The sequence below is a fragment of the Microtus ochrogaster genome, chromosome 7 (genome assembly GCF_000317375.1).
Source record: "Microtus ochrogaster isolate Prairie Vole_2 chromosome 7, MicOch1.0, whole genome shotgun sequence".
Taxonomy (NCBI): domain Eukaryota; kingdom Metazoa; phylum Chordata; class Mammalia; order Rodentia; family Cricetidae; genus Microtus; species Microtus ochrogaster.
Window position 1 is genome coordinate 31740874 of NC_022014.1, and position 24194 is coordinate 31765067.

Sequence of the window (24194 nt, forward strand, 5' to 3'; positions counted from 1 at the left end):
CCGGGTGAGGCCGCTCTTTCCTCTCGGCTCGGTGGTGATGCAGTTTACCCGCGGGTTGTCAAGGAGTCCGTGGTTGCACAGCTGCCAGCGGTAGGTGCTTCTCTGGCTGGGAACGGGTGGTGCGGGCTGTAGGCGGCGTACCCTGGCCGGGAGTGCTTCTGGGTTCTGAGCTGAGCCTGGCGGGTGCTGGAACAACCAAACATCCTTGGACAGGACGATGGGACAAGGTGGCCCTGGGTCTCCTAGCGGGGTTCTTGGCCCCGGGTCTCCTAGTGGGGTTCGCTCCTCCCATTAAGAGACTGGGGATCCCCTCCTCTTGCTCAGTCAAAAAACGGGTCAAGTAGAACGGCAAAGTCTCGGACCCCACAATTAAAAGTCGTCTCCTGGCATTTGAAGTAATCCATGACTTAGGGGAAAAAGTGCTAATAAGACTTTGGGTGCCTAGGGTGATGAGAAGACTTAAGACCAAAGTGCCCGCGCTTGTAACTACCGTACAAGCCGCCTGAGAGCAAGGCACTGCAAAAGTGTGTGCTGCGTCATACATACCACATCCTTCATTTATCCACCGGATCGTTTCGGTTCCGTCGTTTCTCATAAAGGTCTCGCCACTCCCACTCCCAGACCCCCGATTTTAAAGTTTGTTGAAGGTTTCCTCCTTTGGGACTGCTTAGTTAGTTGGCTACAGCTACATACTTATTTTTCGTTTCTGGAGAAATTTTAACTCGTATTCCGCTCATTTGCTTGTTGTTATTTGCTGTGCCTGGGCTGGGCAGTTACCGGCTCTTCTTTCTGTCTCAGTGTTAACAACCTTTACCCCTCCCTTCTCACCCTGCCTCCGTGGTTGCTTGGGGTTTGTAAAGCAGCAGCCCCTACCCTTTAATAAAAGCTTTTTTTTTCCAACCCCAGTGAGATCCCATCATTGCTTCGGTAATGGTTGCATTAAAGCGTGATATTGTTTATCTCTATGTTTATCTCAATGTTTGGACCGTCTGACCTATTGTGCTGCTCTCCAACACAGCAATTATCTTTTGAAATGTATGCTCAAACCTAATAGTTTTTTTTTGTTTGTTTAAAGAAATCATTGTTGAAGTTTATGGAGAGGTTTTTCAAATTTAAAGAACAGCGGTTAATAGAAAGATGATTAGGAGGAGAGTACACAGCCAAAAGCGTGGATGCGGACCTCTTAGGAGAGTCACACTTGTCTTTATAACATATAAGTGTGTGTGTGTGTCTGTGTGTGTGTGTGTGTGTGTGTGTGAATATGTGTGTGTATGATTTGGATGGCTTCTGAAGGTATATCTCAAAAGACTGTCTAACATATTTTCATTTTCATTTTCCTGGGAAATGAGATTATAGACTGGCTCCGGCGGTGCACTACATAGAATTACACAAAGGCTGTGAGACGTGTTTAGTGCAAATAAAGTTTATAGTCTTGTTTGTAAAGTTTCCAGAAACTGTAGCTTTGTGTCTGGGAAAGGAGCAGGACCGTACTCCAAGGTGATATGTGCTTAGGCCTTAAGCAAAGTTCATTGCTGTCTTAACATTATTTGAAATCTCTATATGAAGGGAATATTGTTCCTTTGTAGGCAGCCTTCATAGCAAACACTATTAATAGTGGGAAAATCCTGACTCTCGGCTGGCAAGGGACTCCAACCCAATCCCTTTCCATGTCTCCTACCTCACTTCCCCTCTGAGACTTCGATCCCTTGATTTTAAGAGTTAATGGTAGTTGTAGTTGTTGTTGGTTGTATAACTTATTTGCTGGACAGGGATATATACCCTGCCTATCCAGCCATCAGCTGTCTCAAGCTGTCTCGTCTGTATAGGATGAGAGGGAATCTGAGCATGCAAGATCATCATTCCACGGGGATGTAGATGAGAGGGTGTCATTACTCGCCACATCTAACCACGGAAACAATAAAGATTGATACACCTGGTCCTAAGATTAGCACCGAAGTAACCAGGCCTTTAGCCACATGGTACCTGAGACCTGTGATGCTAATGAATCATTAGAACTTGCCACAAAACCCTACCGTGATTTAATTGTGGTGTGTAAATCTTGGAGGATTGAGGATACATGTCCTGGTTGTTGGTATATATACCCAACGCTTTAATGGTGGCGCAGGTTCTCCTTGTGCTATTGACAGACTACCAGGGGCCATCAGAGTGACTGTCCTCATCTTCACTTTTGGGTTAAGAATTGGAAGAAGTGTACACCTGATTATCTACTGAGAGTACGGGAAAATACAAAGAACAATGCTAGAAAAGTTCTGAAAATGTGTGTGTGCGTATGAGTGCGGGTGCCCAAAGAGGCCAGAGGTGACAGATCCTCTAGAGTTGGAGCTCCAGGTGGTTGTGAGCTACCTGACATGGGTGCTGGGAACTGAACTCATATCTCTGCAAGGACAGTCTTCACTCTTTAATTTTTGAGCCATTGCTTCTGTCTATGGATTCTTAATTTTTTTAAAGACTTATTTTGTGTGGATGTGCCCTATCTGTGTGGTGCCCTCAGATAACAGAAGAGGACTTTGGATCCCTTGGAGATAGAGTTGCAGCAAGTTGTGAGTCACTCAGTATGGTTGCCGGGGTCTGAACTGTTTCTCAGGAATGACCAGCAAACAAACTCAACTACTGAGCCATCTCTCCAGCCCCCAAGAAAGATTTTAATGATTAAGATGATTACGTGGATAAAAGGGCAATAATGTAAAGTTGTAGCTATTGATTATGTATTATATCAACAGCACCCAGAAGAAAAACAGTGATGCAAATCGAGACACAAAGTAAGGTTTCAGTTACTGGTAGATTTTTAAAATGGGGCTTAGCTTTGTTTTTAAGAAGGTAAGCATTTTTCTCTCTTGTCTGAAAAGAGCTTTCATGTCTTCTCATGCTTTGCAGAAACAAGAGATCTTTTCGTGCTGTGCTCTTGAAGCAACACTACATTATGGACTGTCCCTTTGCAGCTGCCAGGAAAGGCGGCAGCCCCATGGGGCAGGAGCAGGAAGCTTTGCTTCCTGCTGCTACCTCTAGCTGGCTCAATCACTCTCTTTAGAGTCCTGTGCTTGGGTGAAGCTAGGGTTCTCAGCTGCAGAAAGGAGTTTCAGGATGAATCAGTATGATGCATATTTGGAGTTTATTACGACTTTTTATAGATTTAAGCCTGATGTTAATAGGAAAGAGGTGCTTAGGAGAAAGAGCCACAAGAGCGTGGGTATGGACTTCTCAAGAGAGTAGTGAGTTGTTAAATTTCTACTGGGCATTTCGGCTTACTGCCAGTCAAAACTCATTTTTTTCCCTCCATTTTATTTGTTTACCAAAATATCTTTATCTATTGGATATGACACTGTATTTTAATTGTAACCAGATATTGAATGCATCACAGATATTCCCTGTAAGCCAGACTCCGTAGAGCCCTGGCAAAAGTAGCTGGTTGTATAGTGTAAATTTGGAACTTTTATTATTAACAGAAACCACCACGGTATCTGATGGGTTTGCTTACAATTTAGGAGCTTCTCTTGAAAGAGACAGGGCATGCATAGTACCATTTGATGCCTGTTTTATCATTAGTTGACGAGGCTACTTAAATTGTGTGCTGGCTGGGGCAGTGGGATGAGCTAAACTGGAAGTTTTCTCAACTTGCTGGCACTGTAGCAGGGCTGCTTCATCGTAGGTCCAGACTCTTGTGCCTAATCACTGCTAGGGTCCGAGAAAGGCCCCCAAAGAAGGCCAACAACCACATATGCAATAACAAGAGAGCTTTATTGAGTCCAACGTTGGGGTGGCAAAAGAATGACCCCCAAAGTGACCTACGAGCTCCTTTAAGTGGAGTTAGGGGAATTCCAAAGAGGAGGGATTAATCTGGGTTGATTGGTGAAGGAAAGGTTAATATGGAGGTTGACTGGTGGAAGGTCCTGGTGGTTAGGGACCTTCCAGCAGCAGGGTAGGGAAAGCTATCATTAGCCTGCAGAAGTTTGTGAGCATCTCCTGAGCCAGCACAAGGGCTTTGGGGGCCTGCTGAGCCAGCACAAGGGCTTGTGAGAGGGCTTGCTGATGGTCACCCATAAGTTATGGTTTTCATGAGACCTGCTTGCTCAGCTCTGTCCCACTCTAGTGAAGTGAAACTAAGGTCTAGTCTCCGTCAGGACTGTGGTCGGCTGCCCCTCCCCCCTTCCAGCCTTTTCAGTCACAAGCGTGCCCTGCCTCACACTTTACCGTATTGACACTAACATTGTGAAATACTTTTCTTTGAGTGTTGTGTGGGTGTTTTGTGTAGATGGGGATTGTGAAAAAGTTCAATTTGTTCCTTATTCTCCATTTCCCCACTGGAGATGGATTTGAATTTCTGGTCTCTGTCCACGAGCCCTCTTGCATCTATTTCCCTGAACCATGAAGCACAGCCCAGAACTAGCCGAATAATTTCTCTCCATGCGTGGTTCTCTTTGCCCACCCTTACTGAGATCCTAACTGTCTGTCCATGAATGTAGCCTGGCCCTTCCACCTGGACTCTTAGCTTTCCCTTAACGGGTCACAGGTGGAGCAGAGACGCTCATGGGGATAAGAGACAGGTTTCCAGGCCTTCACTCATTACTAGCTACCCAGGGAAAGTAGTCTGGCTCTTGTTAGTAGTGTGTGACACCCCCCTCCATCTCCCTTATCCCCTTTTTCCCATTCTGTCACAAGTTAAAGAAAACAGCAGGTGCAGGGTCATACAATGGCATCTCTAGAGATGACTGCTCATTGATCTGTGTCTTATACAAGAAAAGAATCTCTGAAGACACATAAGACACAGAGTTTTGCAAATGCCATCATCATTGTCACTGGAATCTGAAGTTTCTGTTAGTTTCAGGGCTACTGATAAAACCAGGAGACAGAAATTGGTGGAAGGAAATTGGCTTACGAGGGGTGAGAGGGTGGACAGTTAGATGTCAAAGCTTTTTAAGAGATACAAGGAGCCGCACCAAGATAATGTGTAATTATCCCCTGGACTGTGCAACCTTTTTCTTTGAAAGTCAGAGCTGACCCAAAACTTGCGGGGAATTGGCACTTGTATTTCCTTTTTAGAGGCTCTGTTTTTCTGCCCGTCAGCTCACGTGAGTTGAGGAGAGAGGCTGCTGATAGAAACACCCTGAGAACTCAGAGTGGCAGATGAGAGGGGGTGGGTCTGTAGAAGATGAGCAGAAGTAATTGCTTGCAATGCTTACATTACACATCAAGGCAGCTCCAAAGGGAAGACAAGCTCACTCTGTTAAATAGTTCCCGAAAAGAATGCTAAGTTTCAGGTCCAGTACATCTGAGTAGAAGGAACTGCCAGACCCAGCACCTCTCACACAGCCCAATAAAATTTGCTTCTCTTGCCCATAGGCTTGGTCCTCATCCTTTTTCCTTTCAGGTAAATCTTCTGCCTGCCCCCGCCCCCACTTAACTGCTCTTATTATCGAGGTCGAGGATCCCTTGTGTCCAGTATCATCAGTCTGATTTTTTGCATTTTCTGTTTATTCAAGATGATTTAGTTAATAACACTGTATATTGCCTCCCTTTCATTGTTCAAGGCTGGCTTTGAAATCATGATCCTCCTGCCTTGGCCTCCAGAATCCAGGGTTTACAGGCATTCATCATGGGAGCTGGCCCTTGCCTTACTTATGAAGGTCGAGGACAACGTGTGGCCTGGGGCTCACTTTTTTCACCATGTGGGTCTTAGGAATTAAGCTCAGCTCATTAGCCTTGGCATTTCGCAGTACCTTTACCCAGTGAGCCATCCAGTGCCAGCAGTCTCAGAGTAGGAGAGCCCCTCGTGCTCCTCCCGGCTGAGAATGGAGCAGGAGCCTCTGGTAGGAGTCCACTTAACTGGGATTAGATAGGAACTCCAGAACTAGGTGGAACAGGTGGCTGGCCACCAGGAGTCAGAACGGTTTTAGTCAGAGAGTTTTTAGAAGGTCTTAATCAGTTCAGATAGAACTGCAGTGGTTTATCTTTCATAGTAAGAATAGTTGATAATTTAGCACCTTGACCTTCTATGTTTGTCATAATCCTTAGTATTCTTGGTTCGTTTAGAGTTACATATTCCGCTTATAAATAACCTAATGAGATACTTTTCCCAAGTTTAAATGGAGACTATGTGTGGAATGAAAAGATTTGTTTTCTGTTCTGGTTCAGGGATGGGGGTTGATGCTAAGATTACTGGTTCAAATTAGAACTCAGATGTTGAAGCGGGGCCTGCTGCTCATGGAAAGGACGAGTGCTTACACTGATTTTGTAGTGTTTGTATTTTTATTTATTTATTTCTATATATTTACACCCACATATATTTGAGCGGCCAGAAGAGGATACCAGCTCCTTTGTGACTGGAGTTACAGGTTGTGTGAGCTTTCTGACATGGGTCCTTGCAATTCTGGTACCTGCAGGAAGCTCTCTAAACCACTGGGTATCTATCTCTCCAGCCCCTGCCCTGGCTTTTTTAAACTCAAAATTATTCTTCTTGGTACTAGTTACTTTTCTGTTGTGACTTTTTAAAAAGTGGTCAAATAATAACCTGAGGAAGAGTTTATTTTGGCTTATAGTTCAGAGGGATAAGAATCTTTTTTAGCCGGGCAAGGTAGCACAGCCTTTATTGCTAGTACTCTGAAGGTAGAGGCAGATGAATCTGTATGAGTTTTAGGCCAACCTGATCTGCACAAGGAGTTCCAGGATAGCCAGGGCTACATAGAGACCCTATCTCCAACACCTCCTTCCTCCACCCCATGAGTATGTTGTTGCAGGCAGCAGGCATGGTGGCACAGCAGAACACTGAAAGATTACATGTTCAAAGGCAGCGTGAACCAGAGATTTAACTTTAAACTCTGAAAGCCCATCCTTGGTGGCTTACTTATGCCAACAAGGCTGCACTTCCCCATAACACCTCCAACAGGGGGCGGTACACCAAATTCCCAAGCCTCTGGGGACATTCCTCCTTAAACCATCTCCTTCTCTTTTCATATCACTGTCTTTCCTTCTACTCCAGACACAGAAAAGGGAGAGACTGATTCTCAGGCTGCTCATCAACAAAGAGAAAAGACTCGGCCTGCTCGAGTGTCCCAGAGTGGAGGTCTGCTCTGGAAATGGAGGGGTTGAGTGTGCGTGTCATGGGTTAGTGCCACGGCTGGGTTCTGGGGAATTGTTTGACTTGGGAGAGGGTGTGTCATCGTATTTTAAATGGGTGGGAGGTGAGAAACGGTTCCAGATTTGAATTTGGCTGTTATAGTTGGAATTCCTGATGGTCAATATGATAGTGCCCTTTTGTAAGTTGTTAGTCTTCTGAGCAACAGAGGTTATCGTCTTTTTACAGATGAGAACTGAAGCATTTTAGAGCTAAGACTTTGGCCTCTAGAGCCTGCACACTTGTCTGTCTTGCTGTCTAGTCAGTTAACCTGTTTTGTCGTTTTCTTCTGTCCATTGGAAAGCTGCAGTATTTTAACTTGAGTATCTTCTCCCTCTTGGTAGCTTACTTAGAAGCCTGCTTGGAGGTAATGGCTGAGAAGCTGGATCCTGATGCCCTGTCCGATGGTTCCGAGCCACTTTTTTCCTTTGGAGTTATAGCAGATATTCAATATGCTGATTTAGAAGATGGATTCAATTATCAAAGAAGCAGGCGGAGGTACTACAGACACAGTCTTGTTCACTTACAGGGTGCCATTGAAGACTGGAATAAAGAAAGCATCATGCCCTGCTGTGTCCTCCAGCTTGGAGACATCATCGATGGCTACAACGCACAGTATAAAGTATCGGAAAAGTCTCTAGAAGTTGTCATGAACACATTCAAATTACTTAAAGCCCCAGTTCACCACACATGGGGAAACCATGAATTCTATAACTTCAGTAGAGACTTCTTAACGAACTCTAAACTTAACAGCAAGTTTCTAGAAGACCGAATTGTGCAGCATCCTGAGACCATGCCATCAGAGAACTATTATGCTTATCACTTTGTACCATTCCCTAAATTCCGGTTCATTTTACTTGATGCTTATGACCTGAGTGTCCTGGGCATAGATCAGTCTTCTCCAAAATATGAGCAGTGTATGAAGATGCTGAGGGAACACAACCCAAATGTGGAGTTAAATAGTCCCCAAGGTGAATTATTGCTTTGAACTGAGAATCTAATACATTGTCTTTAAATTCTTCAGCTACCTTTTATTCAGCAGGAAGATGGATGATTAAGGTAAAAGTTTATTGTCGCCATTGTTCAGGGTCAGGATTCTTACAAGCTTGATGTCACATAAATTGGTTATAAGTAACACAAACCTCAGACATTGAGCAGATATTTGAGTGCCCGTTCTGGAATAAGATAGATGGATAGATAGATAGATAGATAGATAGATAGATAGATAGATAGATAGATAGATAGATACATACATACATACATACATACATACATACATACATACATAGATACATAGATACATAGATAACCATAGCAGTAAGTAGGTAAGACAGAAAATAAATGTATACCTAAAATAATCAACTTACAAGGAGGAAAGGTCTGTCTTGGCTTATAGGTTTGGGGGCGGGGGTTAGTCCATAGTCCCTTGACGTGGTTGCATATGGGCTGTGCTGAAGCAGCATGTTAGGTCAGGGAATACAAACTAGAACAAGCTGCCTTACTCATAGCCAGGAAGCAGAGTGGGAAAAGAGGGCCTGAGCTCATAGTCTCCCTCATGACTTGACTTCCCTCACTAGCTACTGCCTCTAAAAGATGCTACCACCTCCTAATAGCACCACAGTTAGTGACCAAGTCTTCAACACAGGAGCCATATTGAACATTTCAGATCCAAACTGTAGCAGTAAATTAAACAAAAGCAAGGCTGTCTCCCCAGTGGTAACTATGCTGAAAAAACAGTTTGTTACAGCAGAGAACTAGGGATGCTGTTGTAGATAGGTGAGCAGAAGCGCCCTGTGAACTCAGGTATTCAAACTGTTGTCTAGATGACAGGATTTACACTTGGAAAGTGTTGGGTAGGAAACTGGCAGGCACAGGGAGACACAAATGCAGGGGCACTGGGTTGCATAACGACTTTGACATTATTAAGAAGCACAGGATCCACTGGGGTGAAGGTTACAAGTACAAGACTAGTAGGGCCCAGTAGACACAGAAAGAAAGGGTTGTATTTTCAGTGTCGTGGAAAGGCAGTGAAGTAAGCAGAGGAGGCCAAGACTAGAACTCACATCGCTGTATTTATGTATTGCTCTACATTCTGAAGATGGTGATTGGAAGAACGGGTTCTTTATGTTACTCAAACTCGAATGTGCAAATGAGGGAGGGAATGACATGCGATGGGTCTAATTTGCTGAATTCATTCAGGACTTTCTGAGCCCCAGTATGTCCAGTTTAATGGAGGATTCAGCCAAGAGCAGCTGAACTGGTTGAATGAAGTTCTTACGTTCTCTGACCTGAACGAGGAAAAGGTGGTGATTGTGAGTAAGTATGTAAATTGTTTCTTTGGTTACAGTGGCATTTTAGAAACTGGGAAGTTATCCATGAAAGAATAGCAATGTTCCCGACTTTAATCAGTTTTCTCAGCTGCAGATTGGATCTGGCAGCCTTGATCTCCATAGGTTCTTTAAAGTCCCCTGCACTGTTTTTGTTCAGTGATGTTTTTATGTAACACAACCCCTGGGCAGCTCCTAACCATTTTTGTTTGGTTTGGTTTGGTTTTTGTTTGTTTGTTTTGTTTTTGTTTTAAGCTACATCATTCTTTATATGTAACATTCCTATTTACTGATATCAGTGAGATTGGATTCCAGCACAGAATCTGGCTGACTCCTGGCTGCCCTTACAGATGCCCGGCACAGGATGGCCTGGGGATTCTGTGGGCTTCAGACATTCGTTTTTTTATACAGATGTCTTCCACCTTATATCTGAACCAGCTACCCATCTGTCTGTTCTGTGTGCTGGAGATGTGGCTATAGGTTGCCCTCTCCGTAGCTCAGTCTGGTTTGAACTCATGATCCTCCTCCTGCAGCTTCCTAAGTGCTGAAATTATAGAGCACATTGCCACCTTGGGCTTCATGTGAATGAAGAAGGATCATACTTAGGTTTGGTTTTCCCGAATACTAGCTTTCAGTCTTTTTTTTCTTGATTTAATTGGCTTCTAATTTTTCTTTAACAGGCCATCTTCCCATTTACCCAGAGGCCTCTGACAGCGTGTGCCTGGCTTGGAACTACATGGATGCCCTGTCAATCATATGGTCTCACAAGTGTGTGGTGTGTTTCCTTGCCGGTCATACACATGACGGTGGTTACTCTGAGGATTCTTTTGGTGTGCACCATGTCAACCTTGAAGGAGTTATTGAAACAGCTCCAGATAGCCAGGCCTTCGGCACAGTTCACGTCTACCCTGACAAAATGCTTCTGAAAGGGAGAGGCAGAGTTCCAGATAGAGTTATGAACTACAGAAGGGAGCAGGCTGTGTGTTTGTAGTCTATTATCTTGCCTGTCTTTGTAGAAAGAGAATGTTGCTGTTTTGTGTTTACTCCATTGCATAAAAAGTTAAACTCTCACTGGGGGTGGTGGCGCACGCCTTTAATCTCAGCACTTGGGAGGCAGAGGTAGGCAGATCTCTGAGTTTGAGGCCAGCCTGGTCTACAGAGTGAGTCCAGGATAGCCAGGGCTATTAACACAGAGAAACCCTATCTTGAAAGCAAACAAACAAAAAAAGCTAGATTCTCAGTCCCTTTCTTAAGTATTCTGTTTGTGTACAAAATGAATTTGTGGCTTTCAATATGTGTGAGTGAAGATGAAATTCACAAGTGTTGAAGTGTTGTTTTTAGACAATATATCCAAGCCCCAACAGCTAGACGTAAAGTAAACCGGGAAGGAGACTCATGGGCATATAGTCTGATAAGGGACTGTATGCAGCCTAATTTGAATTTCTTCTTTTTTGTGCAAGGAGTATGTGCACTTGTGTTAACTCTAGAGCTTCATACGTGAAAGCCCAGGCAAGTCTGCCTTGCTTCCCCGCTGTGTGGACCATTTTAGTTCAGAACACCTATACTTAGATAAAGGTGACATTCCTGTTCTGTGAAGAAAAACTGAGAAGTTATTTCAGTGAAAGCATGGTGCTTCCATCTCAGAAGGGCCTTCAGGGAAGTGCTAAGTAACACCAGGACCAAGTGCTGAGTGCCGGCTAGCCTGCTCTGTTTGAAATACCCAGTACTCTGTGGGACCACACTCTATAAAATGGTTTATTTTTTATTTCTTCTCTAGACAGATGGAGCCCATTTAACTCCATTTTTGCTTGTATCAAAGCTTATCTGCAGAAAGTCTTGACAGCAAACAGACCATTGATGAGTAGAGTTGATTCAAGGCTGAAAAACAGAAATAGTAGTCAGTGTAAGTACCTGTGAAGTGCTTACCAGAAAACAGGTGCATTTTCTGTGACTGCTCCGGTGAATTCTTGGCATAGGTGCTGACCCACCACGTGTATTTGTTCTCAGGTCATTCTAAAGGTCAGGATTCTGAAACCATTTCATCAGGCTGCAAACAAAGTGTTTGTTGGTGGGATGCTCTGGGTAGAGTCCTCTTTCTTACCTCTTCCAGCCTCTCCAGTCTAAGCTCCTGTCCATCTCAGGGTTCAGGATTCTTTCTTTTCTTTTTTCTTTTTTTTTTCTCTTTGGTTTTTTTGAGACAGGGTTTCTCTGTAGCTTTGGAGCCTGTCCTGGAACTAGCTCTTGTAGACCAGGCTGGCCTCCAACTCACAGAGATCCGCCTGCCTTTGCCTCCTGAGTGCTGAGATTAAAGACATGCGCCACCACTGCCTGGCTCCATGTCAGGATTCTTGATCTCATGTGCAAAGTTCATCTCACAGCGTAAGGCCCCAGGGATCGTGACTCTACCCAGCCGGCCACAGCATGAGTCATGTGTTCCTGTGTACACTGATGTCACCAGGATGCAAAGAGACATACAAACACAAGTACATATTGAGAAATTGCCCACCACATATAAAAGGACGAAAAAGGTAGAAGAGAAACTTGAATTTAATTTAAAGAGATTAGGGATGACATGGGGGCGGGGGGAGGAAAGAAAAATGGTTTGGATGGATGGGGAAGATGAGTGAGTGAGGGCTGGAGAGCTAAGGCCTAGGAGGAACTCTTAGTTCTTGAGCTGTGGGTGTGTCTAGAGAGCAAACTGTGATGGGCAAGCACAGGAAAAGGGAGAAGACTGTGGGGCTCTGGGGAAACATTCTGAGAACTGGAATGTTAAATCTGCTGTCGATTCTTAAACGCAGTAGAAAAATAGAGTGTAGTCTTTCCCCCTCCAAAGCACTGTGTGTACCGGTGGCTGCCCTCTCACTATCATTTCTGAAGCCAGAAAGTTCTTCCTGTGCCATTCAGACCGATGATAGGTCAAAACTAAGTATAACTAGCAGAAATCCAGAAAGATCGAGGTACAGAGAAGATTCCAGGCCAAAGTTTGATGCCCACTATTGGTTATGGGAAGGACAAGAAAACAGTACTGCCCAGTGGTTTTTGGAAGTCCTGGTCTAGAAGTGCCCCTGATAAACAGCAAGTGTCTCTGTGCTGAGATCATTCAGTCTTGCCTCCAAGAACTGCAAAAACCTCATGGAGAGAGCAGTGTAACTGGCCAGCAAGGCCACCCAAAGCAGGTTGCACAGCACAGAAAATGGACTGACGGTTCCCATACACGTCTTATTTATACTGAAATAAAACCATAAATACTCAAGGAAGAGGAAGTTTAGCCTCCATGTTGGCTAGCCTTAACTACAATGACCTGCCTAAAAATAAATAAAAACTATTCCATGGGTAAGGACCAAAGACAAGTACAGACCAAATGTAGGAGGCGTAGATGCTGGGAATGGCCTGAGTCTTTCGAAAGCTCAAATCTCATCCCCAGTGACAGCTTCCTCCAGCCATGCCACATGTTCTAGCTACCCAAATAGGGCTGCTACCTGGGGACCATCCAGGCATATGGGGACTGTTCTCATCCAAACCACTCATCTGGTTATGGAGTTTCATTCCAGCCTAGATAAACTAGGCTAATTAAATAATCTAACTTACTCAAGCAGTCACACTTTAAAAAGTAAATACAGGGCTGGAGAGATGGCTCAGTGGTTAAGAGGACTGGCTGTTCTTTCACAGGTTGTGAGTTCAATTCCCAGTAACCACATGGTGGGTCACAACCATCTGTAATGAGATCTGGCGCCCTCTTCTGGTGTGTCAGCATACATGGAGGCAGAATGTTGTATACATAATAAATATTTAAAATAAATAAGTAAATACAATATATTTTATTTAGCTTAATTTATCTCAATTTTTCAGCATATAATCAGTATAAAATACAATTTGTGTTTATATCTCTAAACTTTATTGTTTGTACTGGAGCACAGTCTCCTGACTACACTGTTCCAAATACTTGGTGCATGCGCACATACGCACGTCATTCCAAGCACACAACTTTTTCTGGCAATTGAGTACCTGCTTCTAAAAGTACAAAGTTACGAATTTACTTCTTTGTTGACCCTGCCCACAAGCCAAGTGCTCAGTAAGGTGTGGCTGCTCTGGATGGTGTCACCCTACAGTGTTCTCAGTACGGTCACATCAATTAAAAGAACATAGATTTCCATCTTATTTTTCACTGAGAATAAGAAATTATGATTAATATTCCCTATCCATCTTCTCTATATTCCAAATTAATCTTTTCTATACTTTGTTTAATTTCTACGGTTTTCTACTTTCATTGCAGGCCAAGCCTATCATTTGACTCACATGTCGTAGAGTTTTCTGTAGTTCATGTCACTGAGCCAGGGATTACAGTCTTTTCCTGAATTGACCGCTGTGTCTGCATATTTCCCAACCTCTGCCCCCTCTCTCTGTAATCACAGACAGTCCTTTGTAATCTGCACACTCTATCTTCTCGGGGTGCCTTCACATCTGTTCGGTTGCAGTAACTAAAGCACCCTACTTTATACACGAGGAAATATCTATCCACCAGGACATTCCTGGTTTTGCCCCTGTCACATAGCACGAAGGCTGAATTCAAGCTCAAATTTCTGCTCAGTGCCTGTTCCACTGCTGTGCGAGAAGAGGCCTCTGGAGAATCGGGGCCCACTTCTTATCTGTCCAGTCTTCACATTGCAGGCAGTCCTGTTAAATTCTCAAGACTTTGAATCATCTCTAGTATTCACTCAAATTTCTTGAAATAAACCGGGAAACTGTCCTATTTCCTGATTTATTTATACCTAATGTGTACAAAATATTGAAAATACTAATTTAACCGCTATTGAATTCATCTAGATGACTGTCTTGCAGTGAGCTGGCCAGGAGGACCGCATCTCCTTGTTTCTGTATATGTAGACCCATGAAATGAGTGGGAAAAGAGCGATCGCAACAGCAATAGCCAAGTGCATTCTTCCACCAACTGGATTCCTATAAAAACAAAACGTATTGTAAAGTCCAAGACAACAAATTGCCTTGGAAATATACATGAAGTTTGAATCGGTGAAATGTTACATCTTATTAGTTTCCCTTTATTGAAACTAATATTTTGTACAAAATCTTTATATACTTAATCTTGATATATGTTGCAAATGCCTTTTCCCACTCTGTATTTGAGGAATGTTGATTAATTAGATTGTACTAAAATGAGTCTTTTCCTTTTTATTTTTGTCCCCTTGTAAGAAATCTCTCCCTCCCTGAGAATTTTTGCTTGCTTGAGGCAGGGTCTTACTGTAGAGCCCTTGCTGGCCTTATATTTGTTATGTAGCTCAGGCTGGCCTTGAACTCATAGCAATCTTCCTGCCTCACTCCCTGAGTATTAGTGTAAGATGTAGCTAGCACCCTGCCCAACTTTTCCAGGGTCTTGAAGACACTATTGCTTTCTCTAGAAGTTTTGTTGTTTTGTAATTTTAAATTAGATCAATAATCCACCTGGAAGTGATTTTTACAGTTCTTTTTTTTTCCATAACAATAAGATCTTTAAAAATAAAGATCTTGCCCTCTGTGCTTATGAGTGAAATTACTATAATTCTATTTTTTAAATGTTTTTGGTAATTTTGTTGTAGAGGTTCTGCCCTCACCACATGCGTTGGAAAGTGGCCCCTCCCTCCTGCTTAGGAGGCATTTGCTAATGGTCAGCACTGTCCTCCTGTATGTCAGTCTACATCAGCTGTGCCAGCCAGGTCTAGAGTTGTGTTGTAAGGAAAATTAAAAAAATAAATAAGTAAAAAGTCCTATGTAAGAAAAAGACTGAAAAGTGATGAACTAAACTTCCAAGACATAAGGAGGATCCAGCTGAGTGAGGAGGGGCTCATGGTTCCCTACCCCCACAACAATCTAGGGAATTTACGGTTGTTCTGGGAGGGAAAGTCAGCTTTCTTTAAGAGTGTGGTCCCTGGTAGGTTGGCCATGCCCCAGTGGATGGCCACAGTCCTGGTGATGCTGTTCTGTGATCCCAGCTACTCAGGAGACTGAGGCAGGAGGATTGGAAATATAAGACCAGCCTGATAGTGAGTCCAAGGCCAGACTGGGCAACTGAGACCTTGCCTCAACATAAAGAATAAAGAAGTCGGGATATAGCTCACTGGTTGAACAAATGCCTTAGCATGCACAAGCCCTATATTCAGTCTCCAGTACCTGAATGAAAAATGAATACATTTTATAAATGAAGTCTAGAATAGGAATCCCCTTAAATGCCTTACAATATTGTTGATAACCTCTTTAAGTCAACTGAATGTTTTCATGGATGTGTTGACTTCATCTAGGATTTTAAGTACAATGCACAGTTGTTTTCAATGCTGTCTGAGGACTTGATTCATTAGCTGTGTCGTGTGTTCTCATTTACCCCTAACGTTTCTTTTATCCATGCCTCCTCAGGATCCTGCTCTTGTATGTATACGTAAAATAAATATGTATTTATTTTAGGTCTTGCCAGGGCTTATTCAGGTGATGATTTTAGAGAGTCCTTATTTGGCCTTATTGGTTCTCTTATCTTTGTGTGTCAGTTTTTCATTTAATTGGTTTTTGCTTTAATGCTTATTTCTTGTTTGGGGGGCCGTTTAATTTGATGTTCCTCTAACCCTGAAGCTAGCTCATTTATCCCAGGCTCGTCACCCCTTCATATGAAATATGCACTTAAGTCCAGAACTTACGTCTGAGAGTGGTTCTAAACTGCACTTCATCAATGTTAGAATTGCCCTTTCCGTTCCATGTGTTTCTGATTTCCACTGTGTTTTCTTTTTTGGCCCACATATATTGGGAAGCAAATATCCTAATTTTCAAATGTACAGCAATTGCCTAATTATATTGTTAATGGTTTCTATGTCAATTACACTATTCTCAGAGAATATACTTTGTAGGATATAAGTTCTTTGAACTATGTAGGGGATATTTTACGGCTGAGCCTATAGTGGTTTTGAAATAATGTGCCTGTGAAAAGAAAGTGGATTCTGCCAGCCGTGTGCATGTGAGCGTGCGCGCGCGCGTGCGTGTGTGCGTGTGTGTGTGTGTGTGTGTGTGCCAGAGGTTGACACTGACTGTCTTATCACTCACTGTCTACAGCTGTTCTAAGATTTATTTTTATTTTGTGTATATAAGTAGTTGCCTACATGTATGTAAGAGCACCACATGCGTGCCTACCTGGTGCCCCTGGAGGCCACAGGGTATTGGATCCCCCAGGACTGGAGCTATGGACTGTTGTGAGACATCATGTGGGTGCTGGGCACTGAACACAGGGCTTCTCCAAGAGCAGCAGGTTCTCCTAGCTACTGAGGCATCGCGCCAGCCTCACAGTCCACCTTTGTTGGAGGCAGAGCATCCTACAGAACTTAGAGCTCACAGATTGGCTAGGCTGGCTGGCCAGCAAACCCCTAGGACCCATCAGTCTCCAGCCTCTTAAACACTAGGGTTACATGTGTGCACAGATCTACTTGGTTTTACATGGGTGCTGGGAATCTGAACTCAGGTCCTCAGACTTTCACTGCAAGTACTGTCGGCTGATTGGTTGGCACCACGTTGGGCTGCTATTTGTTGAGGACCAGTCAAAATTCCTTCCTGCTACTATCCAATATGTTTCTCCATTTTGTTTTTTCAATATTTTCAATATTTTAATTCGCGCCTTCATATTCTTTACTATATTTCTAATTCCACGCCCTTACCCTGGTGAGAGGTATTTTTGTCGAGGCTGATCCTCAACAAAGTGCTTTAACAACTGAGCCATCATCTTTTCCCAGCCCCAGATTCTTTCATGCATAATCATGAGTCCTAGAGTGTTCATGAGGTCTAGTTTCTTATTGTGTAAGTAACATCTGTATCTACATTGCCTTTGTTTGTTTGTATTAATGGATAGAAGTGTGCTAATGTCTCACAAAGTAATTGTGAATTTTTGTTTTTTAACTGGCAACATTATTGTGGAGGCCTGAAGATGGCATCAGATCTCCTGGGACTGGGCTAGCAGATAGCCAGCTATGAGCTATGCTGTGGGTGCTAGAAATTGAACTCAGGTCCTCTGGAAAAGCAGCCAGTGATCTTAACCCCTGAGCTGTCTCTCCCGTCCCTGAGCCCTTGATTTTTAACTGATGGGTTGAACTTACTTTGCTGAACTGTGACACAGTGCCATCCAGGCTGTGATGATCACCAGGCCAGACAGCTCTCTGAAAAACACCATGTTTCACATTATGAAGTGACTGTCATTCCCCTGCTGTGTGTCACTAGGAGTAGTACAGCCCTGAAAACAGCCTGGGGGTCATTTGTCATTAGTTTTGAGCTTTTAAAGATGCCAGTGCTTTGCAGGGACTCCAACCAATACAAACTCTAAGCAGACTGAGCTAGCTGGGGAAGATTGCAGGGAGAATAAAGGCGTGTAGTGTTAATCAGACTAACTTCATGGAGTTGTGTGTCAGGTGGGTGTGCCTCTTGCATTGGCTGAATAAGCATATTGTCACTGCCACTGGAGGCCCCACTTTGAGTCTACCCTGCTTCCCGGGCTTCACACTGGAGATGACAATCCACTTAGTATAAATCCCCATCTGCAGACCCAGCCTGGCCACCTCTCCAATTTACATAGGCTAGGGTCCAGAGAAAACCACACCTTGTCAGAGACACCTCACATACAAGGCTCTGGAGCACGGTGCCAGCAGACACCAGCAGCGGGAAGAAAGTGAGTGAAGGTCTCTTAGTAAGACTGGGAGCCAAGCAAAGGAAGGCCAGAATAAGTGGTCCTGACCAAGGGGATGGATGTGCGGTACACCAAACAAGGCTGGCAGAGGTTGATTCAGACTACTGACTTCTGAGGTGGCTGATGGCACTTGCACATTAGACTCTGACCTAAGAGTGATTCAGGATGTCACCAGCTCGTCAGACTGGAACATTACTGTACTGTGCCCTTACTAGTTATAGGGGAAAGGGTGTGTGTGTGTGTAGGTCTGCCCGCCCGGCAGTAATGTGGAATTGGTAATGGCTGTGAGGAGTCTAAGAGACCACCATTTACTGTACTATGCCCTTCCTAGTTACAGTGTGTGTGTGTGTGTGTGTGTGTGTGTGTGTGTGTGTGTGTGTGTGTGAAGGTTTGCCCGCCTGGCAGTAATGTGGAATTGGTAATGGCTGTGAGAGCTGCGATAGAGGAGGTCAAGAGACAATGCTGGGTTTGAATCCTGGCTCCACCATTTCCACATTTTCTTTATCCTATAATGGCTGTTAATGTCCCTGCTCCTCCAGGTACATTTTTGGGGGAGTGAAACCTTCATTGTGCACAGGCAAGTTGCTGTTGTAAAGGATTACTCAGGTCTGCCCCACCCCTCCAAAGAGCAAAAGTCACTGCTCACCTGCCTTCTTCCTCGTTTAGGATACTCTGCTGTGCATGGCGCAAGAAGTGGTATGCCAAGCCGCCGGCCCACAGCACGCAGATCAGCATGTGTATCACAGACACACTCTTCCAGATGAAATTACCTACAAGTACATATCCTGCAGCTGTTAATCAGGTTGAATCCAGAAGCAGGCTTTTACTTGTTTTATGAGAATTTACTAGTTTTCTTGGGAGAGCCACCCTTCCCACACCACTTGCCCATCACCAGCACCTGACTCCAACACTCTCTGTTGCTTAGCTTAGTGGAATAATACATGTAAGCTTATGCAAGGAGGTATAAAGCATGCTCTTGCTTGTAAGGAGCTTGCCCCTCTTGGGGTACACATAAAAGCATGCTGTATGTTGCTGTAAGTACCTTGCGTCGGGAGATTGGAAGGAGCAACATACACTAGTGAAGAAAGCAGAGGTGGTTACAGACATGGCAAGCACTTTCCATACACAAGTGGCAGTTTGTAGACATAGATTTTGAATAAATTCCAAATAAGAAAGTAGTTATCAGGAGTGGCGGTGTTCTAAGAAAGTGCAAAGTAAAGGAGTTGATCTGGATTAGAAGATAAAAAACACCTAAGAGGCAATGATTCCCCGAGTCTGAGAAGACAAGATCACCACTGCAATTGATGTCCATTAGACACCAGTTGGAGGCTTAGGAAGTCAGTGCAGAGACCAAACCCATCTCCCTTATGAGCTAAATCTCATACACAACAATCAGCCCAAGAGGTCTCGAGTCACCGTTGAGAACGGCTAGTATGCCAAGACCTTGGGAAGTCTCCCTAGGATGGTCTAGCTAAAGAGGAGCTCCTCGTTATGAGAAGGGGGAGGCAATGCCTGGAATCCCGGTTTTCTCTTGGGAGTGGGCCAGGTAGATTCTCAGCATTCTAAGAACTCTGATTTGCTGAGCCTCTATGGAGAATCCACTGTTCATACCTGTGACAAGAGGATTAAACCCAACAAGCAGGGTAAGCAATGCAGGGATCATATACACCACCTGTCAGCAAAAAGGAAACGGGAAGGTTAGGAAGTGTGCCCAAACCGGGGGTGTAGCCCAGTCGAGTGTCCTTATCCCCAGCACTGAAAACAGGAGTGTGCTCAATACATAGCACGTTTGGAAGATCTAGCAAATAAATGTGTGATCAGTGGTCACCAAGCTGTGTGATTTTCCTGTATTAGTCGTCACCGAGGATGTGATAACGCCTGCTATTATGACCTCATCACCACATCAGGCTGTGATCTTTTACCTCCCTTGGTCAGCTCTTCCAAGAAACACTTTTCATCCCCAAGATGTAGGTCTAAGCAGAGTGTTTAGTCACTGTTGGCCTCCCAGTCTCTCCCAAGCAACTTCCACACCCAGAATGACCTTCCCCACCTGCATAAAAGAGCTTTCTCTGCAAAACAGAGTGGGAACAGTCGCAAATGATCAGATGGCCCTGCTGGGCTGGACCTCACAGACCACGTGATTCGGTATTCCACCTCTGCAAGTGAAGTCACAGGAAAGCATCCAAACTATGTGTGTGGATCTGATGTACCCAATACTGAGACCAGGCTCTTCTTTTTGGAAAGGGAGTTGGAAGATCAGCCCTAAAGAAGTCTCATTCCCAAGCCTCATCATAACAGACTCTGGTTGCATGCATGAGTGTGTGTGTGTGCGTGTGTTTCATAAAACCTGGAGACTTTCGAAGTGAGGTGGTTGCTTGCACTGTTTAGAGCAGGAACCTTCAGTTCCGAAGAGCAGTCTTTTCGGAAGTTATCAGAGCCGTCTGTCTTAAGTGACCTTGACCCCAGCGAGCATTTGGATCACAGTGTTGGCATTTGGATCCATCATTCCTGCTCCATCCCAGCTCACGACTGGAATATCAGCCAGCTGGTAGCTGCAAGTCAGGTTGTCCCTAACAGATGGGCAGTCACGCTCTTTAAGGGTAGCCCTCCACTTGCCAGTCTTTAGCATGAAGGAATCACCTGGGGTCTTGTTTAAATGCAGGTGCTGACTGGGGAGGTCTACAGGAGGTCTCAGCATTCTGCCTTTCTGACAAGTCCCTGGAGGGGCCACTGCTGCTCTTCTGAGGACACTTGGGTCAGTCCGCATAGAAAACTATGACTCGGCTCCCAGGAGTGAGACAGACCGGGATAGAGAGAATTAAAGACAGAAGACAATAGGCAAGCACACACCATACAATATTCAATTGTGCTCTATGAGAAATGTTTGGCATAGATTTTTTAAATGTGCATCCAAGTGCCTGGATATCTGTCTTAACAGATTACACAGCCTTATTACAGTGTCTTATATGAACAAATTTATCCTTTAAACTAAGTAAGTCTCTTATGGCAATTGTGATGTGGTAATCCTTATTAAAATGCTTTTCCCTATCTATAATGGAAGAAGATGAAAAAAGAAAACTGGGGGCAGAGAGACTGAAAAGAACTGCTTCTAATACAAAAGCTCAAACAGTGCTCAGCAAAGATATAAACCCAGTACAATCCACTTATAATGTTCTTTTCTGTTACTGTTGGGACTTAATAAATGTAATTAGTTTATTGTTTTACAAGTAAATGATTGTGTGTCTATATGTATCTATGTGTGTACAATGTATGTGTTGTGGTCAGAGGACAGCTTTGTGAGGTTAGTTCTCTCATTCTACTTTTATGTGGATGACCAGGGCCAACATCAGTTTGTCAGGCTTTGGGGTGAGTGCCTCTACTCACTGAGCCATCTTGCCAGTCCTTCGTTGGTATTTTACAATGGAAAAACTAAAGGTATCATAGTACTCACTTAACAGAACTTAATTCAGTGGCATCGAAGAGTACCCTGGACTCATTTCTAATTCTTGTCTACCGCAAAACTATGTTTTCTACTTCTTTGGCAGCTAGAAATGGTTCATGTCCAGAAATAATGTTAGGTGATGTCTTCCAGGGTCCCAGTTAATCACATACGAAGCACGGTTGCTTAGGCATCAGATTGGGACCTCTACAACATGGCATGCTGATTTGTGAAAACTGAAGAGCTCTTGTCCAAGGGGCTCCTTGGAAAACATTTTCTCCGTAACTTAATGGATGAAAGCCCAGGAAGAAAACCATCTTACCCCGGCTTTGATTCTTATTACATTAGATTTACTTCTCTGGGGATGGGGGAATCTGGAGCCACAGCAACTGTTCTGTAAACATGAGGGTGGCTCAGAAGAGAAAGCCCAAGCTGTCTGTGTCACTGCTGACCCTCAAGCAACCCCCTGAGTTTCTTAAGTGACATGTCCTGTATTTTTATAAACTATTGTTGCAATCCATATCCCATTATTTGCCTCTGTGAGCATCCTATGCAAATAGCCTCCATGAACAAGAGGAAGCAGGGACCACAGGAATGAGCTGGGTGAAATCCTAGTCCCCAGAGCCCAGAGAGTATTGCACTATTGTACATCTGTACATCCGTTCAATCTGCACTTTCCTCGGGAGGATTTCTATGAGGAAGCTTTGGTAAAGGCTCCTAAGAAGAGAAAAGAGCGTGTCTTTGTCCCCCTGGAAGCTGGCTGCACAGAACACAAGCCAAAGGAGTTGTTGCTACAGTAAGGGTTCAAAGGAAAGACGGTCAGATCCTCTGGGGGAGAGGCAGAGTAAACTGCTTTTGGGTGAGACAGCATCTGGGATAGTTCCAGAAGCCTGGGCAGACAGCGACACACTAGGAGCACGGTGCAATAGCCATCGTTTCTGGACCAGACTTCATGCTGGAAATGTGGGCGGGGCCATGCTAAGATGAGCCTAAAGACCAAATAGAGGCTCTTCAACTTAGCTTGAGGAATAACAAATGTTTAGAAGCAGACAGTGACATGCAGGTGACCTAGGAACAGGCGACAGGAGGCAGGCACAAGAGTTAGAAGGCTGTCAGAGGAAGTGAGGGAGGGCTGAGTGGAAATGAGGGAGGACGGTCAGAATGTGTGGCCTGTTTGCCATTATCCATACACAGGTGAGGTGGAGCGCTCAGGCACCGGGCACATAACTATCTCTAGAGTGGGTTTGGTTGAATTCTTTTTTACTTTTACCTCTGATGGCATCTCAAGGCAGTGATGTGCAAAGCTGCCTGAGCAGTTCTGCTGAGAAGAGAAATGGCTGGGTCAGCAGTAGCGGTACGGTGGCACAGGTGGTGATTTGCTGCAGTCTTTTGGAGATTCATCGTGACCTTGTATTATCATGACTGGTGACGTGATTGTCAAGGGGATGAGAGTTGCTGGAAAGACTTCCATGTCTCCAGAAAGTTCAGAATTTACCCCACCCGGAGCAAATTATATTATCACAGTGATTTTCCCCTTCAAGGAGAAAAATTTGGAAAACAAGCTCCCAAGTGTTGATTTTTCAGGTTTTAGGCGAATGGCGCTGGCATCAGAGGCACAGTTGTGTCAAATGGAGGAACATAGTAGCTCATACTCACCACCCAGAACTCTGCATCTGGATCATTCACCTAGAATGTCAAAACATCAAGATGTTAGCTGACATTAGACCCGAAGCGCCCTATGTCTGGTCTGACCTCATATTTAGTATTCGTTGCGAAGAGCCTGGCGCTGCAGTGAGCTCAGGGTACTGAACACCTGCCAACTAGTCTAGGGGTCTGCACAAGCACAGAAACCCATTCAATCTCACGGGAAAGGGTCGGAAAGGTGCCCGAGTGGCAGTGCTGGGTCCCTTTCTGAGAAATCAGCCGCCGGGTCAGGCTCTCAGTGTGTTGCTTAATCACACGAACTTATCCGTGTTCTGGTAGAGAGGGTTCAGCAGTTTCGGGAAAGGAAAACCCTCGTTCTGCTTCACCCTGCGAACTGGCTGCCCGGGCGTCTCCGGGGTGCCGCTGCCCCTGCCCACTCTCCTCAGCCCGTCTGACCTGCACCACGGCGGCCAGGGCGAAGAAAGCTGACATGAGCAAGTTGCAGGCCCGCCACAAGCCGGGAGCCCAGGGAACCCCTGTGGGCGCCATTGCCTGGAAGCCGGAGGAGCAGGAGTGGCCAGAGGCAGGGGCACGGCTAGTGGGGCGGGACCCAGAAGGAAGGGCGGGGTGCAGAGGGCGGAGGCTGGGCGCAGCGAGGGCGGGCTAGAGGGGCAGGACTCAAATGGCGGTGGCGGGACTAAAGGGGCAGAACTGAGATGGCGGGGCGGGGCTGGAGGGGCAGAACTCAGATGTAGGGGCGGGGCTAGAGGGGCGGAACTCAAATGGCGGGGGCGGAGCTAGCAGAGCAGGACTCAGATGGAGGGGCTGGGCTAAAGGGTCAGGACTCGGAGGGGCGAGGCTAGCGGGGCAGGACTCAGATGGCGGGGGCGGGGCTAGAAAGGCAGGACTGAGGTGGCGGGGCTAGCGGGGCAGGACTCAGATGGCGGGGCGGGG

General features: G+C 44.9%; 2 protein-coding genes across 4 annotated transcripts; one reads left to right on the forward strand and one right to left on the reverse strand.

Moving 5' to 3' along the window:
* Position 1: 1 nt before the first annotated feature.
* Adprm (ADP-ribose/CDP-alcohol diphosphatase, manganese dependent) lies at positions 2 to 11140 on the forward strand. Its single transcript, XM_005349850.3, has 4 exons — positions 2 to 90; positions 7474 to 8100; positions 9329 to 9445; positions 10137 to 11140. Exons 2-4 carry the CDS (start codon positions 7500 to 7502, stop codon positions 10445 to 10447), a joined length of 1029 nt encoding a protein of 342 aa, XP_005349907.1. The 5' UTR covers positions 2 to 90; positions 7474 to 7499; the 3' UTR covers positions 10448 to 11140.
* A 67-nt stretch (positions 11141 to 11207) lies between these two features.
* Positions 11208 to 23797, reverse strand: Tmem220 (transmembrane protein 220). Of its 3 annotated transcripts, none has more exons than XM_013347445.2 (6): positions 23697 to 23797; positions 23253 to 23282; positions 19769 to 19829; positions 18804 to 18927; positions 17574 to 17633; positions 11208 to 11334 (listed from the first exon to the last, which is right to left on the reverse strand). In XM_013347445.2, the coding sequence occupies exons 1-6, from the start codon at positions 23787 to 23789 to the stop codon at positions 11277 to 11279; spliced, it is 426 nt and encodes a 141-aa protein (XP_013202899.1). In that variant the 5' UTR covers positions 23790 to 23797; the 3' UTR covers positions 11208 to 11276. The 3 variants fall into 3 exon arrangements, with proteins under 3 accessions (XP_013202899.1, XP_005349908.1, XP_026636432.1); XM_005349851.3 differs by lacking the exon at positions 11208 to 11334 and adding an exon at positions 13258 to 14412; XM_026780631.1 differs by lacking the exons at positions 11208 to 11334; positions 23253 to 23282; positions 23697 to 23797 and adding exons at positions 13259 to 14412; positions 22867 to 22951.
* Between the last annotated feature and the right edge of the window lie 397 nt (positions 23798 to 24194).

Excerpts from the sequence above, each read along its gene's own strand:
- Adprm (XM_005349850.3), top strand. The coding sequence starts at position 7,500 with ATGGCTGAGAAGCTGGATCCTGATGCCCTGTCCGATGGTTCCGAGCCA. Across the intron at positions 8,101-9,328 it reads GGAGTTAAATAGTCCCCAAG|GACTTTCTGAGCCCCAGTAT; the intron begins GTGAATTATTGC and ends GAATTCATTCAG. Across the intron at positions 9,446-10,136 it reads GGAAAAGGTGGTGATTGTGA|GCCATCTTCCCATTTACCCA; the intron begins GTAAGTATGTAA and ends TTTCTTTAACAG.
- Tmem220 (XM_005349851.3), bottom strand. The coding sequence starts at position 23,789 with ATGGCGCCCACAGGGGTTCCCTGGGCTCCCGGCTTGTGGCGGGCCTGC. Across the intron at positions 23,283-23,696 it reads CCCTGGCCGCCGTGGTGCAG|GTGAATGATCCAGATGCAGA; the intron begins GTCAGACGGGCT and ends TTGACATTCTAG. Across the intron at positions 19,830-23,252 it reads CAGATGCAGAGTTCTGGGTG|GTGGTGTATATGATCCCTGC; the intron begins GTGAGTATGAGC and ends TTTTGCTGACAG.